We start from the raw sequence: 22,021 nt of genomic DNA, 5'->3' as shown, positions 1-22,021 counted from the left end.
TTTAGTATAAATAAAGCTAGAGAATCAGACAGAGCAGAGATGCCTGCCTGGTGATCAGAAAGAAACTCGAGGCTCTCTCACTCTCTCTCCCATGCTGACACCGTCCATCCTTCAGGGAGCCCTGGATCTACTGGAGCTGGACTCTGGCAGATATTCACCAAATATGTTTTAAGTACAGGTAAACGTTGGAGACTCAGAGCATTCACTCCAAGATCCAAGTCTCCTGATGCCTTGAAACAAATAATCTGAAACTAGTTTGAGTTATACATTCTTTGAGTTGTGAGTATTTTTAAATGCTACAGAAAGTTCTATTATTATCCCTCTTTAGCCTTCATCTGACTAACTTGTGCTGGCTCTTGGGTGATACATTTTTTTCATCACCCCTTCCAGGTGTACTTTCATGAATCAAACCCACCACTATCGTCAACATTATTTGGTCCAGATATCCTACCTCTGTGTTTTCACCGCACCTGATACTTATCTTGGCACACTTTTTATTCACATTGTATCTAATTTATTGTCTAAATATTAAATTGTAAGCAAACTGAGCTCAGTTGCTGTGTCTTACTCACTTTGTGACCCTTGCACTTAGCATAGTATGTAGTTTGTAACAAGTATTAATTAATGGTTTTCCATGAGTAAATGACTAATATAGCTCTTAAAATATACATTCTTGGCTCCAAATATGTTTTATTTTCAACAGTCAGACCTTTGTCTTTTGTATCAACTCTCTTAAAAGTTATCTAATCTTTGCTTTCTGGAATCAGTAATTTAAACTGCATACTCTTCTGAAACCAATTTCTGTCAGAGTTGAATTGCTTCCTTTAGCCCAAGAAGAACACTTGAGAACAAAAATATTTTAAGAATCAAAACAGTTTTATTGTTTTTGGAATTTGAAATATTGTTGGCAAGTGAAAGCCAGGATAACCATTACCATAAACAGTCTTACTCTAATTAGCTGTTAATTATGTTTGCTATTTTATACTGTATGAAAGAATTACAGCTATTTCATGATCATTATTTCATTTTCATTCAAAGCTTGAATCATTAAAATGCAAGAATCATTAAAATGTCTTCTTAGTTTTTTTGTCAATGTGTAGGCACTGTGACTCATGTTCAAAGTTGACTGCTTTGTTCATGAAATTTAGATTCCACTGGGATTGTTTACCTCTCTGAAATTTCCAGTTCAGTGAAGTACCACTCGGATGAAATTTGTCACTGTCCTCATTTTTCCTTGAGTTATCTAAGTATACTTTCAGAGATATTTATTTAGCACACACTATTCACAAGACACTGTTCTAGCCACCTTGACGTATACCAAGATGAAACAAGTTGATATCACGATGAATTAGACAAGACCTCTGCCTTTAAAGACCTCATCATGTAGAAAAATAAGGAATCAATTATTATATGGGTGTGCCTCTGTATCTGCATATATAAATTCTCAGAATGGCTAGCAGTTATCAAGCTAGCTCTTACTATGTACCTAATAGTTTTACATTTTCCCAAGTTATTCATTTCATTAGATCCATGGCTATTAATTAATACAATAAGGCATGCCATTATTGTACCCCTAAGACAGATATATACTCCCTAAAAATTATAACTTGCTCATGATTGTACAATTCATTCCAAATATCAAAGATGTTAATGTGTGGGAAAAAATACAGTACTTAAAATTGATGAGATATATTAACTCATTTAAGTATCTCAACAACCCTTCAAGTTAGGTAATGATATTGTTCCCATTTTTATAAGTTAGGAAATTGATAGAGTTCAGAGATGTTAGATAACTTGCTCAAGATCACACAGCTAGTAACTAGATGCCTTTGAATTAAACCCACATCAGGCTGATTCAAAATGCCATGCTTCTTACCTGTATACCAGAGGAGTCTTCAATTCTCCATGTAATAAGGTGTTCGGGAGTTTTCAGACCTATGCTCCGGATAGCTCATTTAAAATTGGAGAAGAATATAGGGACTTCTATTAATTCTTTTTTTCCCCAAGTTTTTATTTAAATTCCAGTTAGTTAACGTATAGTGTAATATTAGTTTCAGGTTTAGAATTTAGTGATATTCACTTATATAAAACACCCAATGCTCATCACAATAACTACCCTTCATAATAGCCATCACCTATTCAAACGACCCCCCTACACTCCTCCCCTCCAGTAATCATCCATTTGTTCTCTGTAGTTAAGAGTCTGTTTCTTAGTTTGCCTTTCTTTTTTACCCCCATGTTCATTTGTTTTGTTGCTTAAATTCCACATATGGTGAAATCATATGGTATTTGTCTTTCTCTGACTTAGTTCACTTAGCATTAACAGTCTCTTGCTCCATCAGCATTGTTGCAAATGGCAAGATTTAATTCATTTTTATGGTTGAGTAATATCATATTGTATACACCATTTCTTTATCCATTCATCAGTCGATGGACATTTGGGCTTTTTCCAAAATTTGGCTATTGTTGATAATATTGCTATAAACATTGGAGTGTGTATTTCCCTTCAAATTAGTATTTTTGTATTTTTTGGGTAAATACCTAGTAGTGTAATTGCTGGGCTATAGTGTACTTCCATTTTTAAAGTTAAGAAATTTTTTAATGTTTATTTATTTTTGAGAAGGAGAGGGAGAGGGAGAGAGAGAGAGAGAATGGGAAAGGGACAGAGAGAAAGTAAGACATAGAATCTGAAGCAGGCTCCAGGCTCTGAGCTGTCAGCACAGAACCCAACATGGGATTCGAACTTAGAAACCACAAGATCATGACCTGAGCCAGTCAGACATTTAACCATATGAGCTAGCCAGGCACCCCCAATTTTTAGCTTTTTAAGGAACCTCCATACTGTTTTCCAGTGGCTGCAACTGTTTGCATTTTCCCATCAACAGTGTAAAAGGGTTCCCTTTTCTTCATATCCTCACCAACACCTGTTGTTTCCTATGTTGTTAATTTTAGCCATTCTCAAAGGTGTGAGGTAATATCTCATTGTTAGTTTTGGTTTGTACTTTCCTGATGATGAATGATGTTTAGCATCTTGTCATGTGTCTGTTAGACATCTGGTGTCTTCTCTGGAAAAATATCTATGTCTTCTACCCATTTTTTAACTGGATTATTTGGGGTTTTGATATTGAGGGTTTTTTTTAATTCTTTATATATTTTGGATTCTAATCCTTTGTCATTTGGAAATATCTTCTTCTGGTAAGAAGATTTCCTTTTAATTTTGTTGATTGATTCATTTGTTGTGCAGAAAAGCTTTTCTTTTGATGAAGTCCCAATAGTTTATGTTTTCCTTTGTTTCCCATTCCTCAGGAAATATATCTAGTAAGAAGTTGCTATGGCCAGTGTCAAAGAGGTTATTGCCTGTGTTTTTCTCTAGGATTTTAATGGTTTTCTGTCTCACACTTAGGTCTTTGATCCATTTTGAATCTACTTTTATGTATGATATAAGAAAGTGGCCCAGTTTCATTCTTTTGCCTGTTTCTGTCCAGTTTTCCCAACATCATGTGTTAAAGATACTCTTTTCTCCATTATAGGAAATCTAAAAGACTCCCTCCCTCCAAAAAAATTGCTAGAACTGATACATGAATTCAGTAAAGTCTCAGGATACAAATTCAATATACAGAAATCTGTTGCATTTCTATACACCAATAATGAAGCAACAGGAAGAAAAATTAAGGAATTGCTCCCATTAACAACTGCACAAAAAAACCATAAGACCCTTAAGAATAAATCTAACCAAAGAAATAAGTGATCTCTACTCTGAAAACTATAAAACACTGAAAAAAATTAAAGATAAAACAAAGAAATGGAAAAACATTCTATGCTCATGGGAGTGGAAGAACAAATATCATTAAAATGTGAATATTATCCAAAGCAATCTACACATTTAAAGCAATCCCTATCAAAATACCACCAGCATTTTTCACAGAGTTAGAGAAAAACAATTTTAAAATTTGTGTGGAACCACAAAAGACCCCATATAGCCAAACAGAACTTAAAAAAAGAAAAGCAAATCTGGAGGCATCACAATTCCAGACTTTACGCTGTATTACAAAGCTGTAGTGATCAAGACGGTATGGTACTGGCACAAAAACACACATAGATCAATAGAGCAGAAAGAAAACTCAGAAACTAACCCACAGGTACATGGCCCATTAATCTTTAACAAAACAGGGACCTCTAATTTATTCTCGAGAAAAACTGAGAATTTAGTTGTGATGATGTAACTTGATTTTTTTTTTTAAAAAAAGGTGTTTGAAAATCATTTGTCTGAATTTTGTATAAAATGGTTATAGTAATCTGAAGAGTTGTTAGTACATCTTACCAATATCAATCATGGGGCATTTGAATTTCTAAAATCTATATATCTACAACTAACCACATTGCATGTGGGTCTAATGATCTTAACAGAATGATAGAGACTGGGAAAAAATTAAATTAACGTCTACCGTGAGTGTAGACATCTGTTTTTCTATTTTTTAAAAGGAAAATTAGTAATTAGTGAAAATGATCCATCGAAGTACTTTTTCTTTTAGGTTTTGTATAAAGGGGTAGTGGCACTTCTATATAGCATTTTGAAATTCTAGCACTACATGGAGTATTGGAAATAATCTTGTTAAGGAGCCAAAAATGACCAACCAAAAGCACAAAACTGATTATTTTATCTTAAGTAAAAACCAGTACAATCTATTTTGAAAAAGCTAATGAGTTAAGAAATAACAACCATGTATTACATTGGTTTTGCCTATAAATAATTAATTCCATGAAAGAATAAGTGGTAGCTAAATGTGCTGTGGACCAATTGCATGGTTAGAGATACCAGATGCTTTATCTGTGGAAACTCAGCAAAATAGAATTAGAAATGCCAAATAGAAAAGATCTCATTAAGATAATTCTTCCAGAAATGAATAAAATATTCTGCCCCAATGGTTCATATCTTAAGTAGTCAAAATGAGATCGACATTGCCAAAAAAATCTAACATTGTTTCCCAAAATATGGCGCTGGAAACACCCACATCAAAACAATAGAGTGCTTGTTTAAAAATGCAGATTTTGATCCCCATCCCAGACCCATCACGTTAGTATTCCTTTGGGAAAAGCCCAAGAATCCACATTTTTAAACAAGCACCTCCACTTACCAGTGAGTAAAACCATGCTGGATCTGAGAACCAGTGCTGTAACACTAGACTCTTCCCCATGCAGTACTTTGGACTGATGGCAGAAATGAGCCAATCACTCGTGATTTTTTTAAACTAAATATCAGAAGTTAAATATTTGGGGGCACCTGGGTGGCTCAGTCAGTTAAGTGGCTGACTTCAGCTCAGGTGGTGACCTCACAGTTCATGAGTTCAATCCCCACATTGGGCTCTGTTCTGGTAGCTCAGAGCCTGGAGCCTGCTTTGGTTTCTGTGTCTCCCTCTCTCTCTGCTCCTCTCCCCTCACACTCAGTCTCTCTCTGTCTCTCAAAAAAATGAATAAACACTAAAAGAATTTTTTAAATTAAAAAAAAGTTAAATGTTTTATTTTCTAGAAATTTATGAAACACACAATGAGGGACACAAAAGAAAAATGAGCCCATATATTCAATTATACTGCAGTACTTGCATACTAAATAAACAACTGTCAGACATGATTAAATGGAAGTAATACATGATTGCAAAGAAAGAGAATTGAGGTTACCCTGGTAGTTGTGGGAATAGAAAAGAAGGGACAACTCCAGAAAATATTTGAAAGAAAAAAAATCAGTAGGACAAGTGGCAAATTGAATATTACTAGTAAACAGAAGGAGAAGAAACAGAATCCCTTGTGTTTTGAATTTGGATAGCAGTGAAGAGTGAGGGACTAACATGGAGATGGATAAATGAAGCATTCTGAAAAGAATTCAAAATAGGAGTGTGGAAGAAGGTGAGACTTTGGCAGCTGGCCCTTTGATTACCCCATTTATAAAGATGGTGATCTGAATTTTGTTACTGAGTTTATATATGAGTGCATTTAACCAAATTGAAATCTAATTAATCATTATTTTGTTTTACAGCAATTGTTCAACTGTCAAGCTCTAAGAAAACTAAGTATTCCTGATAATGATCTTTCAAATCTGCCAACCACTATTGCTAGTTTAGTTAATCTTAAGGAACTCGACATCAGTAAAAATGGTAAGATTCTCATCTTATCTCTAAGTAATTTGAATTAATTGAAGACACGCTTTGTTTTCTTTTAGCAAATGATATAACACTTTTTATTTGATTTTGTTGTAACCCTAAGTTAATTTTGTTGAAACATTAAATCTTAAAGTATAAATCAAAGACAGAAAACCTCTCTCCCTTACACTTATTAATATCTCTGACTCACTCAGGCCTTATTTCTCCCTGTATTCAGATATGTGATTCAATCTTTTGCAGAACATTTGCTATCTTTACACCATTTATTTTCCTCATAATCAGAGTAAATTTTTTCCTACATGTTCAGTGAGGCATACTTATCCACTCTACTTGGAAGTGAACTCCCAATTTCCCTTACTTTGCTCAATTTTTCCACGTAACACTGACCATCTTCTCAGTGTTATGGAAGTAACTTATTTATTATGGTTATTGCCTATCTTTTCCTGCCTCTGAATGTAAATTCTATTGTTAGACAGGAGGGATTTTTCTGTTTTGGTCTCTGATATATTTATATCAGAAGTCTTGAGCAATGGCTGAGAAGTAATAAGTGCTTAATAGTATTTGTTATATTTCTGGTCAAACTCACATGTGTGGTGACGTTAATGCTGTTGCTAATGTTGATAGTCATGTTAATGACATTTTTCTTTAAATGTTTGTGGGATTTCTGTGTTCTTATTTATTCATAAATCTTAATTTCCTTCCACATTAACTTGGCTCCTTATTTCACTAGAATAAAACAAAGATTAGTCAAGAAGGATTATATCTAGGCACTATGAGGTTATAAAACATGAACCCTCAATCATTAAACAAGTTGGTTAAATTTATGTGTGTGTGTGTGTGTGCATATTCGTGTTGCTTTGTTTTTGTTTTGTTTTGTTTTTTCAAGCAATATGCTTGGTTCCAGAGTAACAAGCATAACCAAAACAAGTTCCTTACATTTTAGTGGATGCATTAGACATTACACAAGTAATTATAAAAGATTTAAAGAAACAATTACTGTGAAGATACATTAGATGTGAAGGGCATGTATTCTAGTAGAATAAATCCAGTTGGTGGGGTTAGGGAAAGTTACCCTAAGAAATGATACCTAAACCCAGACAGGACAAATAGAAGCTATTATTCAGTAGCTATAAAGTTTCATTTATGATGAATGAGTAAGTTATAGAGATCCACTTTACAACATGGTGCCTATAGTTAACAATACAACATTGTGCAATTCAAAGATTTTTAAGAGGGTAAATCTCATATTAAATGTTCTTATCACACAAAAAAATATGAGGACACAAGGAAACTCTGAGAGGTTTTGGATAAATCTATTACCTTGTTTGTGTTGATGGTATCATTGGTATTTGCATATGCCCAAAGTCATCAAGTTGTATATATTAAATATGTGCAGTTCTCTGTGTATAAATTACACTTCAATAAAGTGATTTTTTAAGAGAGGAAAAGAAAAAATAAAGGATAAACTAACAAGCATACTAAAAGAAGGAGAAGAAGAAGAAGAAGAAGAAGAAGAAGAAGAAGAAGAAGAAGAGAAGAAAGAAGAAAGAAGAAGAAGAAGAAGAAGAAGAAGAAGAAGAAGAAGAAGAAGAAGAAGAAGAAGGAGAAGAAGAAGAAGAAGAAACAGCAGCAGCAGCAGCAACAGCAGCTAGATAAGACTGGTTTGACATTCTAGGTACATAGGACCTTAATGTCTCGTTAAAGACCACCAGAAAAATCTCTTGATCACATGTAAACATAGCATACCTAAGAAACTCTGGAACATCCTGCTGTTATTATCCACTAGATACACGCTCTATTTCCCTTCCCTGTTTTATTTTCTTTATGGTATTTATGAGAAACTGACTTACTATATACTTAAATTGTTTATATATTGTCTAGAGTCCCATTGCTAAAATAAAATTCACTAGTGTTCCAATTTTGTTGTTCTAGTCAAAGGCACGTATTGCCTAAAACAGTGTGTGGCATACTATAGAAGCTCAATAAACATTACTTAGTGAATTCATGAATGAATGCTCCTTTTGGAACATGGAGAACTTGTTGATAGTACCAGTGTGAATTGCTAGTGGTTTCTTCAATTCAAGTCTACGAGTCATGGAGAAATTCACAGTGTCACTAGGGAGATAGGACTGACACCTACAAATAAATATGAAGACTATGCAATGAGGCACTTAATTATATGGTACAATGATAAATTCTTAGAGAATTAATTAGGACTATTTTATTATTAGGGAATTATTCAATAAAGGCTATGGCTTGAGGAATTCCATGAGGCATAGCAGCACCTGAATAAAGGAGAACATTTCAATTAAAGAAAAAGTATGCAAACTGGGACACACACATCTTTCTACACCAACCTGAATTGCCCCTTAGAGGGTTTTCAGGAAGCAATTCTAAAAGGGCCATCCATATGTTGACTTAGAGAGAATGGCAACTAAATTTAGACCCATTGAAAGATGACATTAAATCTACCTTTAGTCTTTAAGAATAGATTTATAGGCCACACATTTGTGTGAATTGATATTTCTGTACATATATATTGCTTATATATTTGCATACATTAATAAATCAAATTCTATTTTGAAATTAAAATTTCTGAGAAACATATGGCTAAATACAATGCATCCCTTGGTCTTCAGGCCTCTTTAGCTAAGTATTCTGAGAAAATAAATTTATTTTTTAAAGAGAATTAGAAAACAGTCATCTCTAAATATAAACATGAAACTCCTAAGAAATATGTTATTTTCATAATAAACTTCTAGTGGCCTTCTGCATCAAGACATTTTTGTTGCCATGAAGTGAATTGCAAGTTTTATGTCTTCATTTCAGAAAGAACTATGTGAGCATCCTTAGAAGTCCTTGTGAATATTATTAGGAACTTTTTGCTGTGCTTACGATCTCCATGCTCTGGAAATATTTATTCAAAAATACATGCTAGACATGGCAAAACAGTCTGCAAAGTTAGCAGTACAAAAGGTTTGAGGAACATGATGATATATCAGTCATTGCAAGAAGTTACACAAACAGTAAAAGATTTTGACACATCAATACTTTCACAAAATTGTACCTAAGAAAGCTGTCCCTGAGTTCTCTGGCAGAGATCTAGACAGTTACTTAAGAAGCATAATTCATCCTTTGGGGATCTGTCAAGGGAAGAAAGACTAGATAGGAAAAAATAAGGGCAGTGTCAGCATCACCATTGACAAGGTTGGAATAATCCCAGTGGAAGAGTTAAGGCATGAGAGAATATAGTCTGCACTGGCGTTTAGTTGCAGAGAGTAGAATGTTTAATTTGAGGCAGGGACTCACTCAAGTACTAGTTAATCTAAGTAAAATTTGCTTGAAACGTGCTTGAATTTGATGTGTGACCTTTTATGATGAAACTAATTCATTCTGAGGCTGAGGTTAAATCTGATGTTGATTGTCCATGTGGCCCCCAATCTTTACTTTTCATATCCATTTCTGCCACTTGAAATCACTGTTCACTGTTTTCCTCCCCTAATTTAAAATTACTCTTTTATATTAAAACATTAGATAAGTGAACTGTTTTGTACAGTAAACATATCTACACAGTTTGTGTGAATAGCTTTCATCTACCTCTCTAACCACAACTCCAAATGACCCATATCCCCATGCATTTCATCCTCAGGTAATGCCAGATTGTTGTTCCCAAATGTGCCAGCTGATTACTCATGACACAAGGAACAATATTATTTTGTTTACCCAAAATATTCCTTCCTCCCCATGGCTATACCGCCTCAACCGGGGTCCTCGTCTCCTATAAAAGACATTTCAGATGTGATTTATTCTGAGATACATTCCTGACCCTTATACACAAAGAGAATTAATTGTTCATTCCTCTGTGATAACTTTGCCTTGTATATATTTTTATTTTGACTTATCTCACTTCTTAATTTCTCTTTACTGTTATTTATTATATTACGAAACTCTTTGAAATCAGGCACTATCTTATTCATTTCTGTATTTGGAGATACTAAAACAAAAGCCAGCATTCATGCCAGGTGCTCAATGCATTTTGGGCAGATAAAAAAGCATTATACAGAAGCATTCCTTTAACAAATATATACTTGTATGTTTATATTATATTCTATTAGGGACCTCCAGAAAATAGAGTCTCTACCTTTTTTTTAATATAACACAATTTATTTTTTTAACATATGCAATTATTTTCCATCATTTACAATACAGTAGTTACAATGACACTCCAAACAGAAAAGCAAAGTAAAAAATCAAAACCTCCACTTCTATTTCATGTAATTAGACTTATACAGAAATTAGAAGGTTAAGTAACAACTAGTTAATCACCTAATTTCACAGCTATCTGAAGTGGCAATCATTATATAGCAGCTTATCTATGATACATTCAAGATAAATGATACAATTTATTACTTGCCCATAAGCTAGAACATAGCCTGCTTAATACCGTTCCCTAAATTCCACCTCTATCCTACAATATACTTGAGGTCCATGCAAAAAAGTAGCTACCTTTTATGTAGGAAATGGATGATTAAGTCTTTGGTGTTGTAAAAGCAACTTCATTTAAACATAACCACCCCCACCACCAAAAAAAGAAGAGGGGAAAAAAAAAAGTAAAGAAAATAATAAGGGAAAAACCTAAGACACACTTTCTATGGGGGAAAAAAAAACAGCATGTAATTTCTGTCCTTGATGGAATGTATTAAATAAGCAAACACCCCAACAAGGAAAACAAGTACTACAATGTAAAAATATTAAAAAAAGAAAACCCTCTCACATGCATAAATGAAAGATTGCACACAAGGAGCTCACGTCTTTTCAAGCTTCAGTAGTAAATATTCTGCTACTATGTATTAAATTCTGCATGGTTTGAGTCTCTACCTTTTTATCCTCGGGAACTATGAAATGTAACTGAGTGCTGGAAAAGGTGGGAATGACACTGTAATACGTAATGAATAACTACTAAAACAGCACTAACCTGACATATAACAATGTATATAATATCTTTGTTCTCTGGGGTAATGACTGCTCTGTGTCAAGCTTCGGTCTCTTCCTTGACCTCCAGACTGGTATAGCCAGCTGCCGGCTGGACATAGCCACCCTGTGTCTCACCAACACCCCAAACATAATGTATTTAAAACCAAACTCTTCATCTACCCTAACTTGCACTGTGGGAATTTCGTTGCTACATTAGGGAATCTACATTCTATTCTATGTCAATTGAAGTACCTTAAATAGGAGAATAACCTAGTCATATCTGCAATTTAGAAAGAGTGCTAATGCTACTTTGTGAAGGATGAGTTTGGTAATGGTGGTGGGAATAGTGAGGATAGGGAGACTGATTAGGAGGCTATTTCAATAGTATAGGAAAGAGGCAAAGGGACTAAATTAAGATTGTAATAATGGGATTGGTGAGAAGGAAACAGACATGACATGCATTTAGAGGGTAATTCGGCAAGATTTGGTGATTGAATGCATATGGGAGTTGGAGGAATGATTGGATTTTTACATCGAATGCCTGCAAGTATTTCATTCCACATGTTTCTGAAATTTGTCCTTAAATGATCAATGTCCATGTAACTATAACAGCTAAAATATCAATACTCCCACTGTTAATATTCTTGCCAACATTTGGGATTATTAGATATTTTAAGTATTGGCTACTCAGATGAATATATAAGAGTAAGTTGAGCATTTATATTTCCATAATCACCAGTGAAGTTGGCATTTTTAGTTTCTTTTTATTGGCAAGTGTAGATTCTTTCTTTACAAATTCTCTTTTTGTCCTATTTTCATTTTGGCCCATTTTATTTCTTTTATTGTTTGTCTCTTAGGTTCTTGGTGATTCAAAAGGTCTATTTACTGGGAACACTTGTTTTTTGTTGGTTTAATGGGTTACAAATATCATCTCCCAATTTGTCGCTTGTCTTTTCACTTTGCTTAGGATGCCATTTGTCATGGATAAGTTGCCAATTTCAGAGTAATAAAATTTGTCAGCCTTCCCTTATAGCCTTATTTTTAAAGCTTTATTTAAGAACTTCTTTCCTACCTTAGTATCATAAATATATTTCTCTACATTTTCTTCCAAAGCTATTAGTTTTTCCTTTCCCATTTAAGCCCTCAATTCATTTGCAACTTATTTTCCTATGCTATTTATAATAAAATGTATTTTTTCAATATGAGTAGATGATTAGTTGCTCCAGCAACATTTATTAAATATCCCCTTGTTTTCTCATTAATTTTTAATTCAATTTCTTTTACATACAAAAGATATTTTTCCAAACTCTTTCCTGCCCTGTTGGTCCATTTGCCTGTTTCTGTGTCAGTATCACATTTTTCTGATCATTATAACTTAATATTAGTTTTAATATATGATAATCTAAGACCTCATTTTTTCTTTTTCAAGAGTGTCTTGTGGCTCAGTCAGTTAAGCACTGACTTCGGCTCAGGTGTGATCTCACAGTTTCTGGGCTCAAGCCCCCTGTTGGGCTCTGTGCTAACAGTTCAGAGCCTGGAGCCGGCTTCAGAATCTGTAAGTCCCTCTCTCTCTCCCTCTGCTCCTCCCCACCTAGTGCTCTATTTCTCTCTGTCTCAACACTAAATAAACAAACAGAAAAAAATTTTTTTAAAGGGTCTTGCTATTCTTGGTATTCAACTCTCCCATAGGCACTTTAGTTTTACCTCCTTGAAATTTGTAAACAATTTATTGGCATTTTTCATTGGCTTGGGTTAAAAATTAATTTGGGAAGAATTGATATGTTTTTGACAGTAACTATTGTAATCTATGAACATACTATGTAGCTTTAGCTTTATTAAGGTTTTATTTTGTGTCTTTCAATGTTTTGTGATTCCCTTCAAGAGATACTTGCACACATTTTTGTCAGTTATCTCTAAGCAGTTTAAGTTGCCAGTTTTATATTGTATTCATTTTTTAAAAGTGCTTTTTACAATTTTAACTCATGTTATATGGAAACATTATTAATTTTCATATCTTGATCTTACATTCAGCCATGGTGCTGAATTATATGTTCCCATGTATAACCACTAGATTCTTTTGAATTTTTATGTATAAAATTATATTATCTTCATTTGACAGTTTTTTCTTTTTATTCTTATGCATTTATATATTTTGAGTTATTTTTAAAGTTAAAATATGCAAGGAAATCACTTATTCCATCATTGAGATACTCAATTTTATTGTCAGACATCACCCATAAGCTTCTCTTAGGTGTTTTATAAATCTCTACCATGTCAGTGGCCATTTCTTCTGTTGTATTTCTAATATTGTTTACTCATGACATCTGTCTTTTACTTTTTTTCATCATTCATGCTGTCAGAGGTTTTTCTACTTTACTTATCTTTCAAATAATACTCTTTGGCCTGTTAGTGTCTCTATTGGTTGGCTTGTTTATTTTCCATCATTAATTTTTACTTTTCTATCTCCTACTGCAGCAATGTTTATCATGCTCCTTCTTTGTTAGAGTTTATTCAGTTGTTTTCAGTATTCTAACATATCTGAGATATTTTTAGTCATCACATTATTTTTATTGAACTATATTGCAGACTACATGGTCTGGATGATACTGATTTCTTGTTATTTATTGACTTTTACATTATGGCCAAGTGTATTGTCAATTTTTTAAATATTTTTTGTAATAAAAATACATATTCTCTGGTTATTGAGTACCCAGTATGCATCTACTAATAATTTAACATATAATTACATAAGATTAAATATATATGTATATAAAGACACAGAGAGGGGAGAGAGACATGTAAATAAACATTCATGCTGCATTTAAATAGCCCTTCCTCTCTTAAGTCTTTCTGTTACCAAAACTGCATGCAACAATCCATGGGTAAATGCATCACTGTCCATGCCAATGAATGTTTTGTCACTTATTCATTAGATCTTAATTCAGTGGTAAAATAAGAATCCTATGTCTATCAGAGATAAATGCATTTTATGATATTGTGATGTCTGAATAAGTAGTCTATGCCTGCTTGTAGAGCTGATACATGGTCATAATGGAGTAAATTGTTTTATATGATAAAGCAAGACAATGAGTGATAAGGTTTAATTAGGCAGTGGTTCAGTTTTAAGTTTGATTGTTGATTTGTCATAGCTTCAGAGAGACTGATACTATAATTTAAGGACTTTAATGAAAATGAATTAACTTGAAAGCCCTTCCTAATTCTGCAGCAATTAAGTGATTTTTCTCTCATCCTCTAAAACTTATTTCTATGCAAGAACAGATTTGAACAGCATCATAGTAGGCAAAATCACTATTGTTAGTTAAAATGAAAGGCAATCAGACTTGAAGGCATTATTATGTGTTTTACTAACTTGCCAATTATTCCACCCTTTCCCCCAAATGCATGCAAAACACTGAAGACAAATAATATCCTCAACTTTTAATGAGAGTGAGTTTTTCCTCAAACACACTAGAAAAAGAAGAAATGAGTAGCCAATTAAATGATAAAAATCTTTAAAAATTTGAACCAAAGAGAAAGAGACTCTAGAAGTATGTATATAAATTAGGGAAGGCTATTTTGGGATGCCTTATTATGAGCTGGGGAGAAAAATGTTACCATGCAGTTGTTTTCAATTAACAATAAATATGTTTTTTGGTGTTTGGCAAATCATTAGACCATTTGTTTAGAGTAAAGCTTATTATTTTGCCCTATTAAATGGCTCACTTACAACACTCTTAATGTGTTATTTATCTGAAAAACACTAGGACTTCCCTTACTGTAAGACAGCCTTTCCTTTCTACAGAACCCACTTCTACCCAACGTTACAATGTTAAAATAAACTGAGGATTGATTCCCTGTATTTCCATTAGAGAATATGATGGCAACAAATACCAGGTTGTGTCCTTGTCACCTTCTCAGGTTAATGCCAGGACTTTTAATTTTTTTCTGATGTCTTCATCGGGAAATAAAATCAACAAGCTTATGTATATCATCAGGACTTCCTTCCTGGGGAATGGAGTTTACAATCTGTAATATAATATATATTTTTAAAATGGAACTGCCCTCCCCCCTCATCATTCTGAGGTCTATTCTGTCACCTAAACTGATAACTTTTCCTTGAGTGACAGCAGAGCCTTTTCTGAGCTGAGTGATTAACCTGTCTTCTGTGTCTCTGTAAATCCTGCAAAATTGTAAGAGAAAAGAAAATTGAAGTGATAATGAAGCATGTGATCCCTCTCTCTACTGCTCTGACTCCTTTCCAGCATCAGTATAAACTCGATGAGAACAATAACTGCTGCACCGTACACTGTTTCTTGATCCTCAGTGGCCGCCATCAATGTGCAGGCAGTAAGTGGTCAATTAAGTGGTTAATTGATGGTGAAGGACAAATTCATTGATCTAATATGAAGTTACATCATGAAACATTTTATTTCACTGTTATGAGTGTTTGTTTTTCAAAGTGCTTGTTTTTGAAGTAGAGAAAGTAAGAGAGGGAATCAGGTATCCCTCTTTAATTCATTTTATCTATGTCAGATTTATTCCTCTGTGAATCAACTCATTGTTGATCAAGGTCACAAAGACTTCTCAAAATTTTTGCCAGGCATATCCCTAAGGGAGAATCAGTTGCATGACTGTCTTGAATTATTGATTAACTTACCTGCATTTGGTTTTTCTTTTTATAATACAACCAAAATAGACATAGACATAGATAATCATAAAGCACACTGTTTGATTATCCTTGCTTATGTTCCTACTCAGCTCTTGATTCTCTTCACTAGTGGTTAGAGGTAAAGAAAACCCTTCCTGGGTTGTTTTTTTTCTCTCTCCTTCTTTTAAGGTGTAACTGACCTATACAGTTTTTCACAAATTTACTAACTTAATTCCTGAATGCTTTTGCTTTCTTATGCAATAGATTGCTCCCTCTGAAAATCTTTCTACAATCAGCACTTCCTACTCAACGGAGTATTGCCTCATTTACCAAATATCTTTGGAATCAGGGTGTATAAACAAACTAATTTTCCAAAATAAAATTATAATTTATCCTTCTGTATATCAAAATATTTAACTTTATTTAATCATTCTGGTTGGAAATTGTTCCAATGATGTTTCATATTGCATGATCTTCTTTAAATTGGTGTAATTGATGCAATTTAAATATTGCAGGTTGATTTGAGTTCATCATGGGTTGTCTTATTGAACTTTTATTTTTAATATGTGTAGCTTCTTGCTTCTAAACAAGATAAGAATGATAGACTTGAATAGTTCTGTTATTAATTTTGTAGCTTTTCCCATCATTCTATTATCAGATGATCAGTTATAATTTATTCATAATGACATCCTTTGCTATTTAATCCTTCTAATAACTGTCAGTTGAATGGTATATAAGGAATACAAACATCCAGAACTATGTTTAATAGCACTTGTGGCAGATATGTTAAATTCAGAGATAAGGAACTTTATTCCTTAGCATTACACTTAAAGTTTCAGAAACTTGATGCCAGCTGAAATTTAACTGACGATAATTATAGAACAAATGCAGTTTATGGTGCACCATGGAAGAATGCTACATAGTCAATCATGAATGTGCACTGAACTCAGAGTTCCAGAAAGTTGAGCTTATTTGTATTTGACCTAGAGAGAATGTATGGAACAAATGCAATGTGTAGTGCTTTTGTTATGAATGCTACATTACCTGTCTTGGGTAGCCAAGATGTATACCCCAAAGTAGTTAAAACCCTAGATTTGATGGAGGCAGCTTAATATAGATAAAATTTGATAGTATTTGGAATAAGGTTGGCCCAATTCAAATCCTAGCCATCTCCAAGCCTCAGTTTCTTCATTAGTTAAATGGGAGTAATAAACCACTATATAAAATTGTTATAAATATGAAATAAAGCAAGGTGCTTATAACATGTCCTCAAAAAATTCCATTTTTATATGCTCCTAAATCTAATCTAATTTGCTAGATATATAGCCTGCCTGCCTTCTCAAAAGTGAAAAAAAGCAATTATAAAAATCACAAAATATCAAGTAAAAATATTAAAATCTCATAAGTTTATTTTCTTCTTTTATTTTATACGACATAACATTAAAGTTTTTGTCTTTTATCAGCATATGGTACTTATATCACACAGTGAAACTTTTAGACTGATGATATCTGTGAAATCCAGAAAAGATTTTCAACATGCACTATCCACAACTATTATCATGTGTACTGATTCATACAAAAATTTGTAAGCAATAAATGTAATTTTTTAATTAAATAAGGTCTTCTTTTTAAAAAATGCTTATTTTATTTTGAGAGAAAGGGAGAGAGAGAAAATGAGCAAGTGTGATCAGGGCGGAGAGAGGCAGAGAATCTCAAGCAGGCTCAATACTGGCAATGCAGAGTCCAATGTGGGGCTTTATCTCACAAACCCTGAGATCATGACCTGAGCCAAAATCAAGAATCAAATGCTTAACCGACAGAGTGACCCAGCCACCCCAGTGGCTAACACATTAGAGAACACTAAATTATTCAAAATTTGGTATTTGTAGGAAGTCTTTTATGGTTTTTTTCCCTAAATGTTTATCTTAGAGCAACTGACAGAGTGTGAGCCATGAGTGGGGGTGGGAGGGTACAGAGAGAGAGGGAGACACAGAACTCAAAGCAGGCTCCAGGCTCTGACCTGTTGCACAGAGCCAAATGCAAGGCTTGAACTCATGAACCACAATATCATGGCCTTAGTTAAAATCAGATGCTTAATCAACTGACCCACCCAGGTGCCCCTATTTTATATTTGAATAGAAACACATACCTTTTAATCTAAGCCCTCTGAGTAAAATCAAGTTTCTTTCTGTATTTGTAAAGTATTTTAGTTCATTGCTTCAAGGTATTGATGTGAAAATATAATTAGATCTGATTTAATAAACACGGAGTTTTCATTGTTTTCCTAGGTCTGGTCTGGACACTGTCAGGAATATTAAGAAATTCATGTCAACTAATGAATCTCACTATCTCCATCCTCCTATTTTTCCAGATGATTTATTCTTACAGAGCTCCAAATACATTTAGCCCTATCAAAACCACCAATCTATTAATATTCTGACATATCCTTCCTATCCAAACTTTGTCTTTTTTGTTCATTTATTTTCTTTTTCCTGCTTTATATGGCTTAGATTGTGTGGTCACTCACCAAATGAAACCCTTGACACCCTTTCTCCTTTTATAACACTGTGCTGGCTGAGTAAAATTACAAACTTGGTTGAACCCAGCGCTCTATCTATTGCTAAAGGGTCTAGAAAAAACACAATCACACGACTGATATCACTTTAAATTTATGATCAAAAATTTGAAATGCAGCCTTAACACTTCTCCAAAGTCATATTTTACTTTCTTAATCCATTGCCTTTTCTCTTATGGTGATTATTTCATTTGTTTTCCTCTGTCTTCAAACTCTCACACCTTTTCTCCTATCTTTGTGGCTACTGATTCTACTCCACTGAGAAAATCACAGCTCTCAGATGATAATTCCCCAGACACTACCATCATATCTACCCATCTACAAGCATCAGCGCTCATATACTCTGATTCCTGCCCATTAGGACAGATGAACTATTCCTGTTCCTTTCTAAAGTGAGTCTTTTCACTGATAACCAGCCTCTCTTGCCTACCCATGGATATCACTTCAACAACGCTCCTTGCTTTCTATCACATAATCAAGGTTTTCTCTGCTTGTTTACTCTAATCAGTATATGCGCATGCTGTTATTTTTTCCATTCTAAACAAAATGTCTTAACTCCTCTTTCCAGAATGACACCTTCCCCTTGCAACAAAACTCTAGGTGGTGTTGTCTGTGTTCTCTATCTCCAATTTCTTTCCTCTCATCCTCTCTCAAACCACTCTGCTCTTCAAGCCCTCTACTCCAACAACATCATTCCAGTCAATGTTGCCCTGATTTCTATGTGCAGTTTTTGGTCATCATTTCACTTTTCCTATCAGCATCATTTCAAGCAACTGAGCACTTCTTCCTACTTGATACATTTACTTTATTTGGCTTTTAGAAGTCAATATTCACTAATTTTCTGTCCCATCTGTTGGATTGATCTTGTTCTGTCTCCTATGTTGATTCTTCCTCTTCTCCCTATCCTCATTTTGAAGTGCTTCATGGTTCCGTTCTTGGTCCTCTTTTCTTCATTATCTCACTCACATAACTGGTGTTCACATCTTGTCTCATGGTTTAAATACTATCTGTATAATCATAAATCTCCAATATTTTGACCTACAGTCTAGACCTCTCTCCTAAACCCTAGATTCATAAAGATCACCTACCTGACATCTCCTCTTAGAAGTCTAAACAGATATCTCAAATTACACAGGTCTAAAAAGGGAACTATTTATCTTCTCTTCAAAGCCTAGTCACATATTTCTTTTCTTTATCTAAGTTAAAGGCAACACCTTCATTCAAGTTGCTTGGGAAAAAAAAAAGCCTAGAGTCATCTTTGATTCCCATTTCTTTTTCCGTAGTCAATATCTAATCTATCAGGAAATCCCAATGTTCTTACATTGAAAATACATTCAGACTCCATTCATCTCTATTTCCTTCCATTGCTCTCATCCAGAAGTAGACCGCCACCAACTCTTTTCATGTTTTGCTACAACAGCCTCCAATTATCCTCCCTCTTAAAAAGGCCACTTTACTCAAGAACCAAAGTGATCCTCTTAAATTATAAATCATGACATAGTACACTTATATCCATACTTCAATGTCACTTTATTTCATTCAGAGTGAAAACCAAAGTCTTTGCAATGGCTTGAGGTGCCCCATATGCGTTAACACCCACATCTGACCAACCCGCACACACACCTCTTACCCCTCGGACTTATTTTTTTGCTACTTTACTCTTCCTTGCTGTGTTTTAACCACTCTGGACTCCCTGCTATTTCTAGAATACACCAGGCATACTTAGGCCTTATAGAATTTTCACTATTTATTCCCTGTGCCTGAATTGCTCTTGCTTTCCACCCTCCGACATTCAGACATGTGTCTCTATCTCTCTCTCACCTTCAAGTCCTTGCTCAAATGCCATCTTCCCAATCAGTGAGGCTTACTCTAATCACCCTGGTTAACTTGGACATTCCCAGGCATTTCTGATCCTTTTTCATTCTGCTCTAATTATCTTTTCCCATAGCATTTATCATTGCTAAGATACTATATAATTTTATACATTTATATTTATATTATCTCTGTATTATTATACAAATTTCTCTGCTAGAATCTAAGCTCCACAAAAGAAGAGAATGTGTCCATCTTTTTCATGCTGTATCCTCAATATTTTTTTAAAAAATTTTAATGTTTATTTTTTGAGAGAGAGAGACAAAGTATGAGTGGGAGAGGGGCAGAAGAGAGAAGGAAACACAGAATCTGAAGCAGGCTCCAGGCTCTGAGCTGTTGGCACAGAGCCCGATGTGGGCCTTGAACTCATGAACCATGAGATCATGACCTGAGCCGAAGTTGGATGCTTAACCAGCTGAGCCACCCAGGTGCTCCTCTATTCCCAATATTAATTACAGTTCCTAACAGAATAGTTACTCAAATATTTGTCTAACCTATGAAATGACCCTTTTCTCTCAAGCACCTTATTATTGCAGTTAATGACTCAAATATCAGAGAATCATATGCAATAAGATGGTAAAGCAGTGAATCCCTAATTTATAAGCAAGTAGCATGTCTCATTAGTGTTTAGTATTATTTCATTTCAGACATTATATAATTTAAAATGCTAGGTATTAAGAAGAGACAGCTACATGTACTAAATAGTTAAATACATGTTCATGCAGATGATAGACTATAAATGTATTTATATGGATGATATGTAGATTGAAGATTTAGGTGAGAGAGTGGATGAGGACAGATAAAAATTATAACACATTAAATAAATATATTCAGAAAGTAAGATTTAAAGACAGTTTCTATGTTATGTAAATGTCTTACACTCAGGTTTACCTTTCATTTATGATCATTAGGATCAGTGTTGCTCTTACTCTTGTTAACATGGCTCTGTGTTTGATAATGACAAAATTGTTTGCTACATTTAGACTCTATATTTATCTATTGTATGGGGAAAAACATTTATTTTCATACTTTATTACCAACTTAAAACCTAACCCAAAATTTCAAAGGCACTTTAGTTTTGATTTTTATTTTGACACAAATAATCTTTTTTTATAATTAAATAAAGTTGAAACCTGTATTATTTACAGGTTTAAGATGACTCTCAAGACTGAGTTGTCTGTATTAGTCCTTGATAAGATAGTCTAAAAAAAACCAATTAACCAGATATATTCTAAACCTAAATTTAGCCATGATTTTCTTTCTTTTTTCTTTTATAGTTATTGTCAACTTGATTTCCACATAACACCCAGTGCTCATCCCCACAAGTGCCCTCCTCTATGCCCATCAACCCCCTTCCCCTCTCCCCCTTCCCCATCAGCCCTCAGTTTGTTCTCAGTATTCAAGATTTCTCATGGTTTGCCTCCCTCCCTCTCCCCAACTATATTTCCCCCTTCCCTTCCCCCATGGTCTTCTGTTAAATTTCTCCTGTTCCAATTGTGAGTGAAAGCATATGGTATCTGTCCTTCTCTGCCTGACTTATTTCACTTAGCATGACCTCGAGTTCCATCCATGTTGATACGAATCGCCAGATTTCATTCTTTCACATTGCCATGTAGTATTCCATTGCATATGTAAACCACATCTTCTTGATCCATTCATCAGTTGATGAAAACTTAGGCTCTTTCCATAATTTTAGCCATGATTTTTCATTTTCTCTCATGCTAGGTAGGAAAGATCCATATTTGATTGATTTTAGAATTCTCCCCCTTTCCCTTCTTCTCCACACCTCTGGAAGAA

The 22,021-nt window shown here is 34.1% G+C and overlaps 1 protein-coding gene across 1 annotated transcript in view; it reads left to right on the top strand.

Annotated features, from left to right (window-relative positions):
- The window catches only part of LRRC7 (leucine rich repeat containing 7), a 542,709-nt gene that overhangs the window by 221,905 nt on the left and 298,783 nt on the right, over positions 1-22,021 (top strand). Inside the window, exon 4 of the mRNA XM_029949178.1 lies at positions 6,032-6,149. Coding sequence (XP_029805038.1) covers positions 6,032-6,149 — 118 coding nt within the window. The remainder of the gene's footprint in view (positions 1-6,031; positions 6,150-22,021) is intronic.

This window comes from Suricata suricatta, chromosome 8, assembly GCF_006229205.1.
Source record: "Suricata suricatta isolate VVHF042 chromosome 8, meerkat_22Aug2017_6uvM2_HiC, whole genome shotgun sequence".
NCBI classification, from domain to species: domain Eukaryota; kingdom Metazoa; phylum Chordata; class Mammalia; order Carnivora; family Herpestidae; genus Suricata; species Suricata suricatta.
Note: the sequence above shows the minus strand (reverse complement) of the source record. Positions and strands in the feature narration are given on the sequence as shown.